The sequence below is a fragment of the Abramis brama genome (genome assembly GCF_963993115.1).
Source record: "Abramis brama genome assembly, chromosome: 16".
Taxonomy (NCBI): Eukaryota; Metazoa; Chordata; class Actinopteri; order Cypriniformes; family Leuciscidae; genus Abramis; species Abramis brama.
In genome coordinates this window covers 10,673,131-10,696,569 of record NC_139978.1, presented here as the reverse complement: position 1 = coordinate 10,696,569, position 23,439 = coordinate 10,673,131, and the positions used below count along the sequence as shown (strand labels likewise).

At 38.3% G+C, this 23,439-nt stretch overlaps 1 protein-coding gene across 1 annotated transcript in view; it reads right to left on the bottom strand.

The window, feature by feature from the left end:
• mtor (mechanistic target of rapamycin kinase) overlaps window positions 1-23,439 on the bottom strand; it is a 224,863-nt gene that overhangs the window by 35,138 nt on the left and 166,286 nt on the right. Inside the window, exons 44-53 of the mRNA XM_084138801.1 lie at window positions 19,723-19,905; window positions 18,934-19,068; window positions 17,296-17,470; window positions 16,767-16,902; window positions 8,365-8,512; window positions 7,701-7,823; window positions 6,054-6,136; window positions 5,878-5,950; window positions 5,718-5,792; window positions 2,162-2,297 (exon numbers count right to left, since the gene is read on the bottom strand). Coding sequence (XP_083994927.1) covers window positions 2,162-2,297; window positions 5,718-5,792; window positions 5,878-5,950; window positions 6,054-6,136; window positions 7,701-7,823; window positions 8,365-8,512; window positions 16,767-16,902; window positions 17,296-17,470; window positions 18,934-19,068; window positions 19,723-19,905 — 1,267 coding nt within the window. The remainder of the gene's footprint in view (window positions 1-2,161; window positions 2,298-5,717; window positions 5,793-5,877; window positions 5,951-6,053; window positions 6,137-7,700; window positions 7,824-8,364; window positions 8,513-16,766; window positions 16,903-17,295; window positions 17,471-18,933; window positions 19,069-19,722; window positions 19,906-23,439) is intronic.

Below are 23,439 nucleotides of genomic sequence, written 5' to 3'. Positions count from 1 at the left end.
CTATTTAATTAAATTAATATAGGCTAAAGGGGCGATTTGTCCACGAATGGCTTAAATGAACAACTACTAGTCGACTAGAAAAAAAAATTAGTCGGAGGTAGCCCTTATTCCACATATTTTCGAACAAACAGGCCATTCTGTGTTGGGGGAGCGACCGTGAGAGGAGCGGAATATTCAGAAATGCGCTCTCCGCTCACGAGCTCTGATCGGAACAAACCCGAACCTCACTGTCTGCTGAACTTGCGCAGAAACATCAAAATAGACAAAGCCAGCTTTTTAAAATTGTAGTTAAAACTAAACATTTAGACTATTTTAGTACAAATTATGAGCTTATTGACGATTTTTTATAATTCTTGACAAAATTAGAATTCTTTTTTTTTTTGAACGACGCAACGATGAGCATTTACTAGTCTACTTTTAAAAAATGCGGGTCGGGTACAATATTTTCTTTTTCTTTTTTTGCGGTCCGAGTTGCGGGCGGGTTAGTTGAAAACGTCGGTCGGGTGCGGGTTGTTTTGACCCGCTCATCACTGGTGTCTAATGATTCGGATCACAACGTCAAAAATAGAATTAATAATATACAACGCCACAGCAAGAAAAACAAACACCCTGTACCTGTTAAAAATGAACTGGGCAAAAAACAGCTATCTGTTATGCCGAGTTCTGTAAAAGAACATTGTAATTAACGTAATTTCGATTGTTTGTAATTTCTTGTTGTTGACTCAATAATAAACTGCAATTTCAGAGTTGGATCTGTTTGTTTGTGTTTCATATTAATATTACATTATGTAAAACGTCCAACTGTTTACGAATCAAAATCCGGACATACTGTGATGCATGTATGAATTATCATGTTAGACTAAGTTAGTAATGTAATAGCCTCTATAGAGCCCGAATTTGCTTTTATACAAGTTAACCTTGTTTACGTTACTTTACGACCTGCAACATATCATGACTGCACACATATAACGTTACTTTACTGTAAATCAAAGATTTGACGATGGATTATGAAGCCTTAGTACCTCTGACCGTGGCGATTATATTAAAAAACTTACTCTCAGCAATGGTGAGATCTTGCCGGATCCCTATACAATAATACCTGACGATCTTTGGATTGTGGATGACAAGAAGTGGCCAGCAATTGTATGGCCTGATATAGGCTATATAAGTATCTAATTCAGACACCAAATGTGTATACAAGAGAAATGATTAGAGCGTACAAATCCCTTGATGCATACAACTACGTGCTATGTGGTCATGTGCAGCTCGTCAAATACTTTGATGCTGCACCGGATTTTTGCGTGTTGAGGTCAGATGTACTCCGGTACGAACTAAGAGCGCGGGTCTTTTGCCCCCTGGTTGCGTGGGCTTAACTGGGGCTACACAGATTTTTGACGGGGCTTTAGCGCCCCCTAGCCCCGGTGTAGCGCCGTGCTTGACAGGAATGCCCCACCCTGCTTAAATGGATTTAGACAAAAGCAAAATGACTGGACACAAGCAGTAAACAATTGCTCGGAGAGCACCGAAACTGGATGGCATACCCTTCTGCTCTACAGTTCGTCGAACCTAAGACACATTTGGAAGAAGTCGCTATGCTCCCAAATGAGCTGAGAGAGGCATCAGGAGTTTTACAGCTGAAGCCTGAGGATGAAGGCTTTGACCAGTTAGATGACATTGGTCCATTATGATGATACTGGTTGCCTGACAGTGCACAGATCAGAGAATATCTAGATCCTAAGTCAGAGTGTGAGAATCCTTCTGTGCCTTTGACTCAATATGATGAGGGACCAAACATACACCATGAGGGGCACAACCCAACCTGTTGTAACCACAGCTTTGTAATCGCATGGACTAAGGCAAAACTCCAATGCTCCAAAGGGGAAATTTCACAGACCACAAGCAATAATTTTGCTGTTCAAAATGCACAGTTTGACTGTTGTCGACCGAAACGTAGAACACAGAGGACGAGATAATGTTCAGTTTGGCTCAATTTGAAACCTTGAAAAATGCTGTTTAAAAACGTTTTAGATGGAGTATAGCAAGTCACACAGCAGGTCAACTTCCCTAATGTATATGAGCAGAGATGTTTACGACTCAACAGTAGGATTGTGTGGCTCTGGTGTGTTTAAGTCTTTTGAATAAGGAAAAGTTGTGTGCTTACTATCCATAAGCCTCCAGTTGAGTAATGGGTCATAGACAAAGGCCTCCAGCACAGCCATGACACTGTCCCTGTGTTCACGCAGTACCTCCATCACCGTGTGACATGTAATACGGTAGTTACCATCCAGTCCAGTCACCTAAGAAGAAACATGATCTGTTATTCAGCCAGAGAGATAGGGAATGTCAATCATGCAAAATGGGCAATGCAGGGGTTATTTTAAGTGGATATCTGAGGCTTAGCATAGAGATCTGCCATGGGCCCTATCATACACCTGGTGCAATGCAGTGTCAGGCTAGTGTCTTTTGCTACTTTCAGCCCGACGCAGTTATCATTTTCACGTCCTGCGCCACGTTGTTTAAATAGCAAATGTATTTTTAGCCAATTTGTTCGCCCATGAAAAAGAGGTGTGTTCAGGTGCATTGTTGGAGCATTGCTATTTTGAGGCAACTGATTTTTTTTGCTATTTAAAGAGCGCGTTAGTAATGTGTGCCTATAGGCGGATTCACAACGCGTGTACACTCTGCTTATTACACACACAGGGAGGCGCAGCAGCACACAAAATAGCTAAATACTAAAAATAACCTTTGATCTTTGAATATTTATTTCTCAAAGTTTCTGGTACATCTTCAAAATGCTCTTGTTACACCTACACCTCTTACTCACACTGATTTTGCCCCCCCAACCCCTGCTCATATCTCTGAGCTACTCAACAAAGCAAACGCATCTTCCTGTCATCTTGATCCCGCTCCTACTGCTTTACTTAAAAAATGTGCACCTGTTATTTCACTGCCGATTTCACTTCTCATCTCCCAACTACTAAGTACTGGTGCTGTTCCTCTGGAATTAAAAACTGCTGCTGTCACTCCTGTCCTAAAGAAACCTGGCCTCGACCCCTCTGACATGGCCAACTACAGACCAATCTCAAATCTACCATTTCTTTCAAAACTGCTTGAGAAAGTGGTCAATGCTTAGATGACAAACACATTTGTCATCTAACAACCACAATGAATGTATTCAATCCGGTTTTCGCACACTCCACAGCACCGAGACAGCACTTCTTAGGGTTGTCAATGATCTACTTATGGCCACTGACTCCGGCTCCACCAGTATTCTAATTCTTCTAAACATTTCCTCTGCATTTGACACAATCTCTTACAGTATTCTCATCTCACAACTCTCTGCTCTTGGTATTTTCTGCCCTATCCTGGTTCACCTCCTACCTGTCTGGTCGCCAGCATTACATTTCTATCCGCCAGGCTAAGTCCACTACTGCCTCTGTCCCACATGGTGTTCCCCAGGGTTCTGTTCTTGGGCCTTTACTCTTCATCATCTACATGCTCCCATTAGGCAACATCATCCATCATCATGGCTTTAAATTCCATTGCTACGCAGATGACACCCAACTATACATCCGTCCTCAACGCAATGCTCCTTTCCCCACAAATTCCATATCAGCTTGTATTGATGATTTAAATGCTTGGATGACCAGTAATTTTCTCAAACTCAACACTGATAAAACAGATCTACTTCTTATTGGTTCAACTCAAATTACATCCCGCTTCTGTGCTGACAATGTTAATATTGCTGGAGTTTTGGTTCAACCTTCCACCACTGTCAAAAACCTTGGTATAATCTTTGATTCCTCTTTCCTTCCTTCCACACTTCTCAGCACTCACTAAGTCTGCCTTCTTTCACCTTCGTAATATCGCGCACTTACGACCATTTCTGAATATCAGCGATGCTGAGACCCTAGTTCACACTTTCATCACTTCACGGCTTGACTACTGCAATTCTGTTTTCTATGGCTTACCCAATTCATCAATAAATAAGATCCAATATATTCAGAACTCCGCAGATAGGGTCCTCACATACACAAAGAAATCTTCCCACAATACTCCGATTTTACACAGACTTTACTGTCTATCCGTTCGCTTTCGTATTCAATACAAGATACTCCTTATCACATTCAAAGCACTTCATGGTCTTGCCCCAACTATATTTCTGATCTCATCCATACCTATTCCCCAGTTTGCACACTTAGATCTTCCGATACCGGTCTGTTGATGATCCATTGGCACAAACTATCATCATTTGGTGGAAGGGCTTTTTGTACTGCTGCCCCAACTCTTTGGAATTCTATTCCCCAACACATCCGCGACCTTTCATCATTACACGATTTCAAAACCCACCTTAAAACATATCTTTTTGCTACTTGTTTCCCTGACTCTATGATCTGATTTTTATGTATCTGTACCTCTATCTATTATGTTATTCATCTCAGTTTATTTGTATCGTTTCTATTTTTTTTTCTTTTTTTTCTATGTTTATTTGTACTTTATTGTAAAGTGACCTTGAGTTTTCTGAAAGGCGCTATATAAAATAAACGTATTATTATTATAAATAAAAGGATTACAATGTAAAAGATTAATATTGTGTACATAAATATATGGTGGAATCCGGCTTGTCCCGTAGATGGTCTGCTTGCGCGCTTTAACCTCGCACATGAGCTGATCCGTTTCTTCTCTGCAGAAGCGTTTAGTCTTTTCGCTCGCAAATTCCGGCATGTAAAAAGCAATCCACCATGGCGTAACTGACTTTTAAAGGGAATGGGAGATGAGACTCTGATTGGTTTATTGCACATTACATCCAAAACACACCCATTACTCATTAAGAGAATAGGGACAACCCTTTTAGACCAAGCGCTGGGCACGCCAACCATTTTTCCCATCGTTAAACTAGAAAAAATGGATTCGGACATGCCCTAAGTGCGCTTATGCCGTGCGCTTTAGACTATGCGCTTAGATCGTTAAAAAAGGGCCCCATCTTTTGATGAAATACTAGAATATGTGTGTTTTATGTACAGCTTTATAATGGCAACTGCTGAATCTCCAACATCACGGTAAATGAAATTGTATTTTGCCTTAGTTGTGAATATGTGTTTGCAGTCTAAATTAAATGTACCACAAAATAATGACAAGAAAACACGTTTTCTATTGGTTGTCCTCGAAGGCTGCAAGGAAAAACAAACAGTGCAACCAGTGTAGTCTTCTCCCCCCTCATTAGAGTCAATGGTTATATTTGGTGTGATTGCTGTCGTGGAGAGAAGGAGAATTACTTTAGGGAATTTTAGGTAGAGCTTCAGGTGTGCCCTGCTTATATTTCATGTAAAATAATTATAACGTATCTGCTTCTATGACTCTTATATGATCATAAATTTGTGCCATATGTTTTTTAATACATAGTTTGGTGTGGAGTTTTGGTACCTCAGCTTGTAATTGAGGTGTAAAAGTTTTATGCTCCCTCATTTGCTGCAATAAACACTTTAAATGAGTAATCGTAGAATTGCAGACATAGTGGTCTGGATATGCTTGTCTATGTACAAAGAATTTAAACCCTTCTGATTAAAGAATATAACAAAATTAGTGCTGAATGAATTTTATAGTGATTTTGATCAAAATTAACAGGCATGAAAAGTAGCTAGTAAAGACAAGGTGAAAAAAAAAGCTTTTAGAGCTTTAACACTCCAAATACACTCACATAAAAATGACCATCTTACCTCCATGGCATTGGTCAACATCCGGGTTAATCTGAAAGGTATTTTTTCAGGGAATTTTTCTCTGGTCATTGCAACCTTAAGATATAAAACAACATTTCAGATATGAACGAATAAAACTACTGTATGTTGGTTATTTGTTGTAGTTTCTAAGAAAAACTACCTCAAAACAATCCCCAAAATCGATATGCAGTATCTTTCCACTGAGCCTGTCCAACATTAGATTGGAAGGATGTCTGTGGTTGGAGGGAAAAAAACATTATTTATAATATAATAAATAATGAATAAACTACTGTGATAAATGCTGATAAAATGCAATAATTTTTGTTCAGTTTGTACCTGTCCCCAAGCCCTAAGATATAACCAACCATGGACATGACAGCTAGTGAACGGGTGTAGTTGGTCCTCCTGTCGAACCAAACCTGTATAAAGAGGAAGCTATGTAAACCCATTTTTCATTTTGTAAATTAAAATAATATAATAATGCATAAATAATTGATAGTATCTTGTAGATACAATGGGATCTACAATGGCATACATTTCACTACTAGAAGGAGGGAAAACGTATGCACATCCAAATTATCTCCAAGAGGTGCAAGATCAAAACAAAACATATGAAAATAAACGAGGAAAATCTGCACACAGTTTAACTATTCCCTTTATTTGTAAAAAAAAACAAAAAACAAAAAAAAACACCAGCAACATTTCAGAATTCCTTGTTTATTTTCATAATTTTCACCACTCAGTATAATGCTGAATCTTTTGATGAAATGCCTAGGTCAAATTTCACACCAAAATCAAACAAAACTTAACTATATTTTACAAATAGTAAGTAAATCCTAATGTTACATAAAATAAATCTAATTTTCACTATTGTAATACGTTAAATACATTAAAATAATCATAGCTGGACACGTCACAATACAAATTTTCTGTATTACATTTAATTGTAATACAATTAAATGCTTACAACTGGTACTAAAATAGGCTTCATGTTGTTTATGCACAATTTATAGATATTTCCTAATTTCTATTTCATATTTTGGGGGTGTAATATGACCCAGACATGTTTTTGACAGATTTCAGGCAATTTACTTCACTGCATGGTCACTGCATGTATATTCCAGGGCACTTCATCAAGTCATTGCTCTATTCAGTAGTGCAACCCTCTCAGATACATTGGCAAAAGAATGGCCATTGGCTAGTACTTTTTTTTTAAACTAACCTAATTTTTTCAAACTTTTTTTTAAACTTGCAATGTATCTAAATGCTGCCTTAGATGCACTGCAGAAGTGGCACAGAAGCAGGAAAAGTGGATTTTGTTCACACTGATTTCATCTGATTGGTAACATCCTATAGTTCCTTATTATTCTAATTGAATTTAATGATTAAATGCAAGAATTTGACATAATAGATGATGCATACATCTAATAAAAAAATTGCCATTATAAAGGTAAAAATCCCCTGGAAATTGGTTTTAGGGTGTACGTGGTGGAAAAGTTCATTTCTTTGACTGCTGTAAACAAACCAGCACACAAAATATGAAGAATATGAAAAGCTTTTGGGAGTAAGCTGTCCACAATCAGCACAAAAACACACTCAGCAGAATATTGCCTAATTATCGATATTATCATACAAAATCTCAGAAAATATTGAGATAAAGTATTTTTTGTCAAAATCTCACACCCCAAAATCTCACACACTCATTTCCAGCTTTATTTAAATTTAAATGTGCTTATACATTCCTTCCCATCAGACGCTCAGTAATGTTCTAGTGTAGGTGCCCTAAGCAGTCATGGAACAAAACATGCAGTGAAAATATATCTGTACTAAAATCTTGCCACATGTCACAATGTAGAGGGGCTGCAGAAAGAGTTTAGTATGAAGTGACTGGAATGGACTCTGATCACAGCTAATATGAGCACATGCCTAATATACAACACAACAGTTTTTTTATGAGAAGGAGAGAAGATAATGAATGCGAACCTCTGAACTGGGACTCTTAAGCCAGAGCAGTTTGGCCAGGTCGTCTCCTGCTGTATTGTTCACGGCATGCTCAAACACCTCCACCTTCTCCATGAGAGTCAAGTGATCATAGTCAGGGGCCATCTAACATAAATGACACAGTTTTAGTTATTCAATGAAGTTAAGTAATTTCGGAGATCAGTTTTACTTCTTCAGTTCTTCACTTCTTCCTGCCTTATCCGCATAATGCAGCCCTTTTATTTGGTCCATTTTACAGAGTGGCATAGTGTCTAAAGCTCATGGTTTGTAACCAGAAAGCATGTTGACTGTAGCCAAGAGATAGCACTTATGTCCTCATTTAAAGAACTCCACATTACTTCACAGAGAATTGTCCCTGTAATAATTGCCCCCAGTTTGTTTTGGATAAAAGTGTGCACTTCATGACTTGCTTATTTCATGGCTCACTAGCCATGTTTCCATCTAAGGATGTAAAAAAAAAAAAAAAGGTTTAGCACTTCAAAATGGTTACCGATGTCGAACACAATATTTTACTATGGCACATACATTTTATATAGGTGCTTCAAATATCGCAAAAAAAATTATATTGCAAAGAAAAGGGGCTTTATCACAAATAAATGTGGTGTCACATCAGGAAGCTGTATTTGTTATGCTTAAGACGTGTTACCCTAAGCATAATGCGGTGTTCAATGTTGAGTAGGATCTTCTTCTTCTCTCGGTAGTCTCGAATCAGTGCATGCAGCGTGTCACAGTGAGGAACCCAGCCGATCAGACCAGAGTTGGTGGAAAGTGGGATCACAGCATAGCGCTGAATACTGTTAAAAGACACATTCATTAGAGGAAACATGAGCATTATATCATCATAACCTACCTATAGGGCTGGGTGACATTTTTTAATTAGTTCTGAAAAAGCAATGCAAATAGACAACGCTTGACTAGTGAGTTCATACTCTGACTAGTGAGTATGAACATTGTATAGAGCAGGGGTTTTCAAAGTGGGGGCCGCAGCAAGTTGAAAAAAAAAAAGTTAAAAAAAGTTAAAAAATAAATATTTGCTAATATGAGTATTGTTATGAAAAAACATTATAATAATTTGTTGCATAGCCTATCTTATTTCTGATTGATCGGCTAGTGACAAGAATTGGCCGATTTTCACGTGATTTTCAGTCTGACATATGCCGATTCAAATGCACTCGGGCGCCGCATGAATAACATCGCGCAACATCAACATCACACATGCACACAGAACGCACATGTAGGAAACCTTGTGAATTACGGCCGTTTCAGATCGTGAGCGGCGCGTGAGCAGCGCGAATTTTTTTCGCCGTGCATGTTCAGTGAGTGCATTCACACCGCGAGCTGGAGCAGCGCGTGAGCGTCAAGCAGGAGCGTCGCATGAGCAGCAGTGAAGCGGAGGGTTTCGACGCCGAGTCTATTTTTGTAGCGCTGCTCACGCTCAGTTAAAGTGAAAGCACACTTTTGATGGACAAAATAAATATGATTTTACTCAAAAAAATGCACATAATTTGCATGTATAGTGTGTTTTAACAAGGAGTAGGCTATGTCAGAAAAGAAAATGAAGACAAAAATATTTATAGAGAATGTATCCATTTAAACTTGTTTTTATTAACCAGTTTGGGTAAAAGTGGTGTTTTATTATATGTATATATATATATATATATATATATATAAAATACATATTTGTGTGTGCTGTAAAGTGGTTAGAAAAAATGAAATCAGAATCGGCTTAAATCTGTATCGGCAGGTCAAACTCAATGAAAAATCGTAATCTGCCTTGAAAATTGTAATCGGTGCATCTCATCTTTCTGATTGGCTGGTATCAAACACCATCACATAATCTGATGTTCACCTAGATGTTTTATTTATTTATTTCTACATGTGCCGTGCCGTAGTATTGTCGATGGGTTCAATACGGGGGGCCTTGGCCAGAACCTAGTGGTATTTGGGGGGCCTTGGCATGGAAAAGTTTGGGAACCCCTGGTATAGAGTCATCCACATATATAAGCACTCTTGGTAAATAAAGGGCTATGAAAGTTTGCCCTTTTAGACAAAAAATCCAAGAACAAATAAATGTGAAATGTTGTTTCCCCTAAATTTGTGCTACAATTATTGGCACCCCTAGCCTAGAAATTCTTATGAGTAAAAATCTGAAGTATGTTTTCATTTATAATGTATGTTTTTATGTTCTTGTAAATGATTTCTTGTTTTACTGGGGAATAAATATAAGGCGATAAATAGGCCAAATTCCTATTTGACAGAAGAGTAACAACAAAAGTACTGCGCATGTGTCGAAGTTGGCCATCCGCGTTCATCCGTGGTTGAGTATACTTTGAAAGCTGTGCGGACACGACTGCAAGCGAGATGTGTCCAGATGAGGAAATTAAAAGTACACCTGGGCCTTTAATATAACAACTCTTAAAGCTGCATTCCGTAACTTTTTTCGGTTAAAAATTATCCAAAATAAATTGAGCAAGTACATAACCAGCCAGTGTTCAAAACTATCTGCTTGCCTTAGCTCGATTCAAAACGGTAAGCTTGTAATAATGTTTTTAGTTCCAGTGGTATTGGTGGATTTCCGCTGGAAATTCTAGCTATATTGTGTGTGAGGATGTTGGAGGTGGAGATTTATAGCCCTTTCTCACAGCACTTTATATAATTAAACTTGTCAATTTGATGGTGGATCCAGAAAGGTTCAAATGACAATCACCAGTGACAACTGGAGATTCACCCGTTGTAAAATGCAAAAGACTTCGGACATTCCGAAAATGGCTACAGAAAAAAAAAAAAAACCTGCAACTGGGCCCATGCGAAAACAAGGAAAAATATCAGATGGGCTTTTGAAAGGTGGCGTGAACTCCGTTGAAGAGGTTCAAAACGGACGCAGAGACGGCTTTTTTTCTGCTGGACAGGTAAGACATAAGCGATCGTTAGATTTAATCAGCGCAATTTTCTGCAATGCTTTTTTTCCTTAGTTGGTCAGAACAAAAGTGGATGTTATTTACTTGTTCAGATGACATTTTCCGGTGAAAATTCTTATGTTGGTCATACTTCCAAAAAATAGAATCTGTGATTCCGAATGAATATCCACACCGGCGCAGTGACTGACAGCCGCACATTCTCCTCAAAACATTGGATTCATCCGTGCAGTGCTGTGCCAAGGCACAACCCACATAAAGTTGATAATTCCGCGAATAACTGCAATTGCAAATTTCTAACAGAGATGACGACAAAGAGGAAAAACTACGGACTGCAGCTTTAAGTTGTGACACATGCATACATTTTGTTTAAATTTAGTGCTGAAGTTGAGTAGCAAATATGGCCAAGACAAAAGAGCTCTCACAAAAGCTAAGAGAAAAGTTGTCATAAAGGCTATGGCTATAAGAACATTCCAAGACATTAAAAGTTCCTAGAGACACAGTTGGCAGCATCATTTTCAGTGCTCTGGCTAACCAGTACGCACTGGTAGGCAGTACTGGCACTACTATATGTTAAGCTGTAGTGTGCCCTCACATGTTCTTGAGTACTAGAGTGACGAGACCAAACTAAAACTTTGGACCCAAAGATAAAGAAATATGCCTGGCACAAAAAAAGGAATGGCTTATAACGATAAAAAAACCATTCCCAAGGTCAAACACAGAGGTGGGTCAGTCTTGTTATAGGGGTGCTTTGCTGCTGCAGTTAGTGAAAATCTTAAAGCAGAACTATGCAGCTTTGCCGTTTTCTCGTTTTTTTGCTCGCGGGTTTCTCTAAAGAGCTCCCCCTACAGCTTCGGAATAGATATTTGACAACACTGTCGTCAAAACTCGTTGGCAACTCTCCCCCCTCCCATCTTCTCCCGCTCGTCATGTGCATTTGTTTTTAAAGAACCCGGCGAACGCACGGAGCCATGTCCACTGAGGTATGTATGATACACAGAAGGCTAGCATATAAATGTTTAGATAGTGTATGTGTGCAGTGCCGTAAAGCAATTCGTTACATCGCGAGACCTGATATCACGCAATACTTCCTGACGCTGAGGCCGGCGGCCCGACGGCCCAAAGTTGCAAGTGTGTTTTTTCCACTCACAGGCGCTTGGGGGTGCGAGACGACCACCATTCAACCCGAAAAAAGTCATATAACTATTCCAATGACTCCGAAGCTGTTCGGTTAAGATAAAAAAATTACTTAGTTCACCTTTAACCATGTGACGAGCATCATAAATTCACTAAAGGATCATGACATTATGGCAATTTGTTTAATGTAGAATATGTACAAATTCATAGATGTGGGATGGCTGAGAAGATTATTGGTTCCCCCTGCCCAACCTTAAATTGCTCTATTATACTGCATTATTTTTGTTTCTTATATCATTTTTTAAAATTTTATTTCTACTGTGTAATTCCTATGTATGCCTGCACTATCATGTTTGTCTGCACTATGTCTGTACTTTATGTTTGCACTGGAAGCTCCTGTCACCAAGACAAATTCCTTGTGTGTAAATATACTTGGCAAATAAAGCTCGTTCTGATTCTGATGTATGGGAGCCAGACATTTTGAAATGGACATGGGGGGAAGAGACTGGGAGGATGAAAGTGGGTGAGGACAAAGAGGATCCTGATGTGTTATGTGTTAAGAAATTTTATGAGATTTGCTTGCTGGAACGGAACATGATAATAAACAGACATGCATAGACAGAATTATCATGATGCAAAAACCTGATGAAAGAATTCAATTAAATCATAAATGAAGTGGAAAGTGAGGACCACCAATAGATATGAAAATAGACATGAAAGTTGCCCAAGAGTTGGGAAAGTTGGATGGCCAGACTAGGAATTACTTCGGCAGTGGAGGAAGCTACTCCTTGGGTGTCTGCCATGGCAGCTGCAGTCTGGTCCAGTACGCATATATACATTGACCCCGTGCATCTTAACGAGGCTCTCTTGAGGCCTCATCACCCATTAAAGACTGTAGAGCAAGTGATCGCTGATATGCCACAGGCAAAGGTCTTCATTTAGCGTTCTAGATGCAAGATGTGGATTCTGGCAAATCCCACTGGACGTGGAATCATTGAAACTCACAACATTTATGACCTCGTTCGGAAGATACATTTTTTTATGAATACCATATGGGATTTCAACTGGAAGTGAAGTTATTCAGAGATGCATGGAACAGCTCTTTTCTGGACAGCCACATTAAATAGTCGTAGATGACATCTTGATCTGGGTTTCTTCTGTAGAGGAACACAACAAACCTCTTAAATGTGTGTCAGAGCCATCAATATGCAGCTGAACCTGACAAGATGAAGCTTCAGGGTCTCAGCCACCTCACAGATAAAGGTGTCAAGCCCGACCCAAACAAAACCAAGGCCATCCGCCAGATGCCTGCCCCAGAGGGCAAACATGGTTTGCAGAGGTTTCTTGGCATGACCAATTATCTCTAAAAATTCATACATCGTTAAAGTGAGATAACATCTCTCCTCCATCAACCTCTGCGTCAAGATGCGGAATGGTGTGGGACAACAACATTGCTGCTGTGGACAAGATCAAATTACATCTGATAAGCCCACCTGTCCTAGAGTATTTTCATGTGCACAAGCCGGTGATATTGTCTGCTGGTGCTTCGCAGCACGGTCTCGCTGCAGTCTGTGTTCAGGGTGGCATGCCTGTTGCATTCCCATCAAGAGCTCTCACTGATACTGAAGCACACTATGCACAGATTGAGAAATAACTCTTGGGACTAGTCTTTGCCTGTATAAATTCCATGATTATATCTATGGCCATCCAGTGACTGTGGAGACGGATCATCAGACACTTATAACCATACTGAGAAAGCCCCAGTGTTGGTGCGCATCCAGCAAATGATGCTCAAGCTTTACTGCCACCTTCTGAATGTGATATATCTGAATGTGAACTGTATGTTGCGGTTGCTCTTGTTTGAGGAACAAAGGCAAAGCAACCAGGCAGATGCTGTTTGCAAACGCCTTGTGGACACAATTTTTACTGGGTGGCCTGGCTCATTCAAGGAAGTTCCACATGACATCCACCTGTTTTACGCTATGAGAGATGAATTGAGATGGATAATGGATTGATTCTGCATGGTAAAAACATTCCCTCACTCTCTCCAGAAATACTTACTTGCCACAGCTTCACCAAGGTCATCCTGGCATTCAGTCCACTAAAGCAAAGGGAACATGAAACCATGTTCTGGCCTACAGTGTACAGTGACATTGAAAGATAAGTTTCCAGATGTGCTCTGTGCAATGCTCTAAAGCAGCACCAGACAGTCCATGGTCCGTCACAGCATCTGATATTTTTCTCTGTGATCATTCAATTTAAGCAATTCAAGTACAATTCTCTGTACATGGGATTCCTCACCAACTGATGACTGACAGTGCAACATCACAACATCATTTTCAAGTAGAAAATTCAAGAGCCTTGCTCAACCTGCGCAACACGCACAGGGATGGCATGCCTTCTCCAACGCAACATATACTGTCACGACTCACCAGGACTCTGATCTCCATGGTGCCATCCCAGTTCATGCTGAGAGTTGAGACTGATGTTCAGGCTGCTTTTTTCACACTTAGACAAAAAGGAAAGATCAGCCATGACAAATTCGGCCAGACATCTTTCACCTCTGGAGCCTGGGAAGACAGTAAGGATGGAGACAACCTGTGGGTTTGACAAACTGGTTACGGTTTATGGAATGGTCCGCCAACCCAACAAGTTATATCATATCCAGTCTAATAGTAAGATCTATGCAAGGATCCGCCGTCACCTTCTACGGGTAGCTGAATCGGACGGTCCTATCACTACCATGTCAGTGCCCATGATCTCTCCAGAACCCCAAGCAAGGCCATCTGCTGTGGTGCCACATGACCCTCTAAAAAAATGGATGTAACATGCCGTTACCACAAAACACTGACAGTGCCAGACAAGATGATCCAGACTCACAAGCCCCAATTTGTCACACACTGATTGCTCATACAGCATGTCGTGTTTACAATATATAGGAGCACATGCTTCATGTTGTTCCTGTTTATTTCTATGCTGCACCCTTCTTTCTTCTTATGCAATGTTATGTGTTAAAAAAGAAGAGAAAGATGTAGAATATGTGTCCCACATATTCATAAATGTATGGGAGCCAGATGTTTTGAAATGGACATGGGGGGCGCAGACTGGGAGGACGAAAGTGGGTGTTCTTGTATTCTTGGAGGCGACACATTAAATCGGTACATCACAAAGTTTATATAACGACGACTCTATTATTGGGCACATCTACAGTTTATTTGAGGTTATAAAGAGTAAACGATTCTCTCTAAAAAAAAAACTTTTTGGGGGGTTGAATATTTTTGATATATGTTATGTTTAGAACCAATTAATTTTTTTATTTTTCATTTGAACTCAGTAACTCAACTTTACATTCTCAGATTCCCTCAAATGTGTATGAATAAACATTCTATGATGGTTTACTGGTGACTTAGTGTTTTCATACAATTTTGTTCACAAAACCAGAATGTATTGTTCAAGGGGTTCAATAATTTTGATTGCAAGGATATATAAAATAAATAAATAAATAAAAAATAGTAAAAAAAAAAAAAAAAAAAAGATTTAGTGAATACTGTAAATAAAAGACCAAACCAACAAATCAAAAGCGAATAAGTTTTGCTATTTTCCAAAGGTGCCAATATTTGAGGAGATAATACCAGTTCTGCTCAGTGGGTAGCACTGTTGCCTCACAGCAAGAAGGTCCTCAATTTGAGTACCAGTTGAGCAAGAAGTCTATGTGCAGTTTTGCATGTTCTCTCCGTGTTAGCATGGGTTTCCTCCGGGTGCTCTTGTTTCCCCCACAATACAAGTGGACTGGACATACTAAATTTCCTATAGGAGTGAGTGTGTGTGTGTACAGTACATCCTAGTACTGGGGTTGCATGAGTTAGTGCACTGCACACTCAGTGCTGGGTTGTGTCGGGAAGGACATCTGGTGTACAACCTGTTCCAAATAAATATGTGGGTGATCTATGTGGTCACTGTGGTGACCCTTAAAGGGAGCAGCCAAAAGTGAGAGAAAGACTGTAATGCCAATAATTAAAAACTTTAAAACATTAACATTAGTAAATTCAGTTCAGTTCATTTGTGGGAATCTTTTAAAACTGGCCACTTCATGGAATCAAGGCAAAACATGTTCACTTAAGTCCTTGCGTGGGATTTTTTATTAAAATGTTTTAGTGAAAATATGCAGTTGCACTCACAAGTTTGAATACTTGTTGCAGAATCTGCAAGCTGTTTTGTCATTTAAAAAAAATTAATGGGGTCATACTTTTTTTTATTTTATTTAGTACCACCATGAATAAGCCATTTCATATAACATACGTTTACATATATTCCACAAGACCAAATAATAGCTGAAGTTACACAAACTACTCAGTTCAAAAATGTACATTGCCTTGGTTTCTTTTATTATGGTGTGCAGCTGCCTCGATGATCAATGATTGTGCATGAGTAGTAAAGCTGCCCACTATCTGAAGCCTGTATTGGCTATTTGATGATGAGATCCAGCTTTTCATACTTAGGACAATTGAAGGACTTTTACACAACTATTACAAAATGTGAACAATCATTTATGTTCAAGCAGGCAACACACTACATTAAGATGTTAACTTTGAACATCATGATCTGTGTTAATTGTTATTATTTTGTCTTTTGAAAAATATATATCTCATCTTCCTGAAGGGCAGTAAGATGTCTGCATATGTGCCAGTGATTAAAAATGCTAAATGGTGGCCGATATATAATACTGCAAATTGGTCGACTACTAATTTATACTGTATCACACTTCTTGCATCAAACATTCTGAATCTACTTGACAACGTCAATTGGTGATTACACTAATCAAAAACCAAAATGATCTTTTTAAGCCATTTCAGAGAAAGCACATAAAGTGAAATTATCAATGAAGATCAATATCAATATATTATTTGCTTTAGCTATGTCTTATTTGCCTGATATAATTTGTTTTAAAGAATTACACTGTCTGAGATGCTCTGATGCATGAATGCGAGAGGCTTGCCTTAGATTCTTGCGTAAGGAGGCTGGGTCATTAGCCAGTAGAGTGTTCACTAAGCCAAAAAGCTGCATGACCCTCTCGTCTTGCCGTAGATCTTCATGGCCCTTCAGCAGGAACATGAACTCATGACCGTTGCTACCTGCAGGGTGCAGAGGAGAACAGAGAAAGCTTTTGTCTCTCCATATCAAACTCAACTCCAACTTCACATTTACAACCAAGATTACAGCATGTATATGAAAAAAAAAAAAAACCTCATACATCATGTCTCATGTATCTTTACTTTGCTTTAATTTTTTGTTTTATTTTTGCATTGAAATGTTAAAAATTAAATTCACTTATATTAAACAGGCAGTTTGGTGAGACATGCTGTCAGACAAACTGACAGTATAGCTGGCCATTGCTCAGAGCAAGCCATGAGCCTGATCAGGTGTAAAACTGTGAATTTGTGTCTTTTGTTGATAATTTTCTTTGCCCCTAGTCTTAATCAAATTTACAGCCTATGCAAAACTGCAATTTTTTATTTGGCCCTTACCCATGATGGTGAGTTTGCGTGGCCGCTGTTTGGAGGTGATAACCTGCAGTGAGGGAGCAATGGACTGGATACGTATTATTGGCTGATTGGGGTCATATGTTCCGGGCACAGCCAACTCCAGATCACGACACATAAGCAGTTTAGGTGAGACGTACTGAAGCTCTAGAGAAGTGAGCTGTGGACAAGGCAATATGCAATAATGTTTCACACTTTAACACTTTTATGAACAAACATAATTATATCCTGGCAGAAGTAAGAGGTTAATTTAAAAGTACACCTCTTTTATACGATTTCACATCTGACATCTTATCAACACTGTCAGATATACATGATATAATAAAATAATAAATATATAAAATCTGGTAAAAATATTATATAATATAAAATCTGGTAATATCAAAGCCAGTCTTCATTCTGAAAATCCGCTTTCCATAGTTCACCTGCAACATCACATATGTCTCTAGTGCAGTGGTTCTCAATCGGGGGCCCACTGCCCACTAGATGGCCTCAGTGATCCTCCTGGGGGGCCACGAGATAACTTTAATTTAATTTAAATATATTAATATAATTCATTAATTTTATTATTAATATGTTAAATAATTTTTTTTAATTCTGTATGTATTCTGTAATTGTTTCAGAGCAACCAAAGCTGTTTCTGAGTGAAATACAGGCTGAACTGCGGCTCAAAACACCCAACCGCTTCATTAACAAAGAATATGAAAACTATATCTCTCACGGTAAGTGTCCACTGCCGCGGAGCAGAGCGAGCATTTTCAATTTAAGCATGCGTGAGCGTGAAGCTCAACTTCCATAGGAATGAACTGAAAACACTTGCTCTGCTCTGTGACAGTGGACAGCACCGTCAGTTGGGTAAAGATGGATGACAATTGTAATGAAGGTAAAGACAATTACAGTGACATACAGGAGTCGTACATTAGACATGCCAAGCGCCAGTCCGTTATTATTGATGCGCTAACAAACCATGTATGATGCTCTCTGCATCGGATTTCTGTATGAACACAGTTCAATATATTCGTGCAGCTGTCAAAATTAATGTACTGTGAGTGTTTTATAATGGATGCTCGCAGAAAAAGTGTGTTTTGGAGAAGTTTGTGAGGATCAGTGGTGTTTATGTACACATGGGCATCAGACGCTCCAAACATAAAAACGTGTTCTGACAGAGGAACTGTTCACTGATGACATTGTCCCGCCGTCAGATTTGCTGAGTTTCCAAACATTCAGATTTTTTTATTTTTTCATTTGTATTTGGTGCGTTTAATAATTCTGAATGTATTTGTATGCAGTCCTTTGACATCTCTATGTGATCTTGTTTGGTATGACAGACAAGTTGTAAAGAATGTCTGTAGCAACATTTTTAAAATTATGTTGAATTTATTTTGTTTAAAAATAATGACATGGAGTTGAAAAGTAAGTAATAACTAGAATAAAATGTTTTTGTGAATAAAAAAGGTTGGGGGGAGGGGGTTGGCTTGCAGTATTGATTTGGAGAGGAGGGGGGCCTTGGAGTAAAAACGTTTTTTTTATCATTATGACTTATGATAAATGATAAGCTGGCTGATGTAGATGATCTAATGATTATTCTGAGCACTACACCATTAGGAAACACTGTTGGCAGACCTGTGGCAGCTGTTTGGAGATCCTGCGGAACACGTGGTAGTACAGGTCCCAGGCCTGCGTCAGGTCCTTCACATTTCCTGATCGCATGTACTTTCTGCACCAGTCCTGCGCCTCCATCAGGTCTCGGCCATAAGCCTGAAACAACAGCCACAGTTATAAAATGAAAAAGTGATGCAGGTCAGCATCTTTATTCTCAGTAAAGGACTTTCTTGTATAGAATGAAACTCATTAACATTTATATATGGAATGAAAGTGGTTAACGCAATCTCCAAAGAATACACAGATACGTAGTTTAGAGAAGAAAAAGACAAAAAAACAACAATTTATGTTGTGAATTGATGTGTTTTTAATTTAATGCACTCTGATTAAATATTTTAGGACAGAGCATAGATTTTTCCATGACAATTTTATTCTTTTCAATACTTTTCCAGGCCTGGAAATCATAATTTTACAATTCCACAATATTGTAGTTATCCAGGTTCTCCATGAACTTGGGAAACAATGGTAATAAATATTTGAAATGAAAGTAAAAGAAAATATTTTGCATCTAGTGGATTTTTTTTCAATGATAGGCAAAGAAAGCACACATTTAGTGAAAATGGAAACATATTACTGAAGATTAATGTATATGCACATAAAGTCATGTGTTACAGTGGTCTTACTACTGCTGAAAACTCAAAACATCCATTAACTGAGGTAAAATAATTTCTTTAAGCACATAAAGGTATTATCTTCTCAACTTTCTTACATTTTGAATGATATTTTTTTGTGAAGTATGTGCATTTTTACCTGATTAAAGGACGTTTCTTTCAAAGTTTGTGGCCCTCTCTCCATCATGGCATGAAGGGGCTCCAGGACGGCAAACATTCCCTTGACATTCCTCTCTCCAAAGTACAGACGTGACGCCTCCTCCAGCCCTTCATGCCACATTTCATGCCACAGAATAGCCACCCTGATCAGCTCCTCACTTACCTGAACATGGACAGAAACAGGTGTCATGTGGTGCTTCTACTTAGACTAATTTCGCTTTTAGCAGATGTTTTGGATCATAATTGACCCTTGGTTAAGCTCTGCCTTAAAAGCATTGCTTACCAATGCTTCTCCTGTACCTTAGTGATTATTATTAATTACCATGTTATCAGACAAGCTTTTTCTCTTTTCTATTGTAAGTCTCATTCTCTGGAGGATCTGTGAGTTTGAGAAGGGTCTAGCTGATGACTTGAACTTGCACTCTCAGACTTGCACTTCCTCTGCCAGTGACGTCACTTGTAATCGCAACCTACATTTTCCACTGACTGCAAGACCATCTTATATCAATGCATAGTGGATTATGTCTCATTTAGTTAAAAAATCATTGCTGTGTCTTTTTCCCAAAACATAATTATACGCTGTGTTTAGACTTTTTATTGCTGATATACAATAATTAAAAGTTATATAGATTTATGATTTGCAGCTCCTTGTGTTTTAGACATTAGGCTATTTTTTTTTTATACTTTATTTTTATTCTTTTTCCTTTTGAAAATACACAAAACAAAAACAACAACAACAAAACAAAAACAAAACAGCCATAACAACATACAATCACATCTAAACAAAACAGAACAATCGTTTGGTCACTCATACATTCTTACATAAAACAAAATTGATGAAAGTATTCAGATGATACATTGGTCAATAAACATGTCATGAAGTTGTAAACACAATCCATTTTTCCCAATACTGCAAATACTTATCCATCTGTAGGTTTAAAGCGAAAGTCATCCTCTCCATATTTTGGACACTGGTCATAATGTCCAGCCATTCAGCCTTTGTTGGGGGTTCAAATTGTAGCCACTTTCGTGTTACAGCTTTCTTGCTGGCTGCTAATAATATCTTTATAAGGTACTTGTCTTTCCTCATCAAATGAGCTGCTAAGTTGCCCAGGTAAATTGTAGAAAATGAGCAGTCAATTCCATCACCGAAAATAAAATGTATTACTTGTATTACCTCCTGCCAATATGACTGAATGGCTGGGCAGCTCCAGAATACATGAAAATGGTCTGCCAGCTGTTCCCCACATTTCCTCCAACATAGACCACTTTCCTTCTGGCAAGACTGAATAGATTTTAACTTGGGGGAGACATTAGGCTATTTATTATGATTTTGGTATGATGCCACTCCTTTACTATCTTGAATACATAAAATAAACAATTTGACAGAATGGTATTTATTTTTATATTGTCTTAAAGGGGTCATATAATGGTACATGCACTTTTACAAGTTGATTGTACTGAAATGTGTGTTGGCAGTGCCTGTACACAACCATCATAAAATGATAAAAATCCATCCAGTGTTTTTTTTTTAAAATCTTCTTATATGTTTTCCCCTGTCTCAAATCAAGCCGTTCGATTTTGTGACGTCACAAAATCGATGCCCCTCCCACGATTGTTGATTGACAGCAGTGTTTCAACACAGATCCGCCCTCGCTAGTGAGCGAGCTGTCAATCATAGTCCGCGCGCGGTCATTGTTGATACGCTGGAGCACTGTCTATGAGCAGAATGGCGTCTAAGCGATTGTGGTGTTCTGTTCTTGGGTGTAATAAGGAACACAGCAGTCATTTTGATGTTCCTAAATCCGAACCGCTGAAGACGCAGTGGCTGAGTTTTGTTTTTGAAGGGAATATTCCCCACGATCAACGTCAATGCTTTCATGTTTGCGCGAATCATTTCACACACCAGACTGCTTTATAAACTTTATATGTACGACGTTCTCAATATAATTCATAATCCCATAATGAACAACACGTTATGGTTATTGTGTTATTGTGTTACAAATGGTGTACGCACAGAACAGAGGGGCGGGGTGAGCAAAGCTCATTATCATTTAAAGACACATGCACTTAAACGGAGTGCTGAAAACAGAGCTGTTTTTGACCAGGTAAAATGAGTGTTTTCTTACAATACTAATGAGAATTTTTAATTAAAGTATATTACAAACTTTTAATTTAGACCCTAAAGAATCATATTAGCTTGTACAAAAATGGCATTATATGACCCCTTTAAGGTTATTATATCACTTACACATTAGCACTGTAGGCTATAGTTTACCGTCTGTTTTACTTTACATTCTCACAGTAAAAATGTGGCAGTGGAGGCAATAGTACCTGTGTGAGTTAACTAAATGAAAAGGAATTACAACTAAATGTAGCGTCTTTAATAGGGAAATCTGTGATTTTGGAAACACAAACACAACATTTAATGTTTAATAAAAACATTTTGTATATAAAGAAAATTGCTATTTGTCTTTAAAATGTAATTTATAAAATTAAGACTAATATACATTTGGTTGTATTGTTTTTTTAGGCAGATGATGGTAATATAGACAAACAGCATCCTATATTGGAGAATGCACCCCTTCAATCACCACAAGAAGTGGGTGTCGTTAGAAGAGTAGTGCTCACTACTTCTGACTGGTTTTCAAAGTTCCTTAAAAGATCACAAAATATTGTGAATACTTAGGGTACGACTACTGGGCCATTCGGCTTCTACAAATTCTTGATTGCATTGATGTAGACCAGCTATGTGGTTTCTGACTTATTTCTGCCAGTGGGCTTATACATTCTAATCATTATATAAGTTTTATGATTTTGACTTTTAATTAATTTATTTTCACTGTAGATATTATTTATTGTTTTATTATTATTTGTTCTCATTTTTCTTTATGGTATTCTGATTGGTGTTTTTAATGATGTGTTGTAAAGCATGTTGGCCAGCTGCTGCTGTATAAATGGTGTTATATAAATAAACTCTTACTTTGACTAAGTAGTAAGTGAAAGTTCCTTTAATATATATATATTTTTTGAACATTCATGCAATGTTATCATTATTGTTTTTGGTTTATTGCAATTAAAAAATGCCTCGTCATCATGAGCATTGTGCTATATATTTCACAGAATTAATTCATGGTGGGTTTGAAGACAGACAGCAAGTGGTGTGTGGAACACTCAAATGTTCTTGGTTCTGTTCAGCTGCCCAAAATACTGTGGGCAGCTGAACAGAATCTTGTTACTGTGTAACAACACCAAGGCAATGGCAAGTAACTAAAGGCTGAATGTCCAGAGAACAGGAATAATGCTCTGGAACCCCCTCCAGCTTTGTTTTTACTCATATGCAGGATATGAGTATGTTCTTTGAGCAATTTGTTGATGTAATGAAATGTATTATATACCTACAGTACAATAGATACAAGAGAAAAACCACAAGCAGAAACAAAAATCTTTTTTTGAAAAGAATAAATAAAAGATAATAAATTATAGTCTCTCTCATTTTATTAATAAATCACTTTTAATCATTTAACCATTCCAGCTTCTTGGCCCCACTGGCAATCCAAAATTTTTTCCGGTTTATTTGTGTCAAGTGTAAGTGACGATGCAGGCAGCGGAGAATGCAGGTGACGACTGCAAGTGATGAAATGAGTGAGAGTACAAGTCTGAGAGTCTGAACAGTAAAAAAAAAAAAAAAAATCTC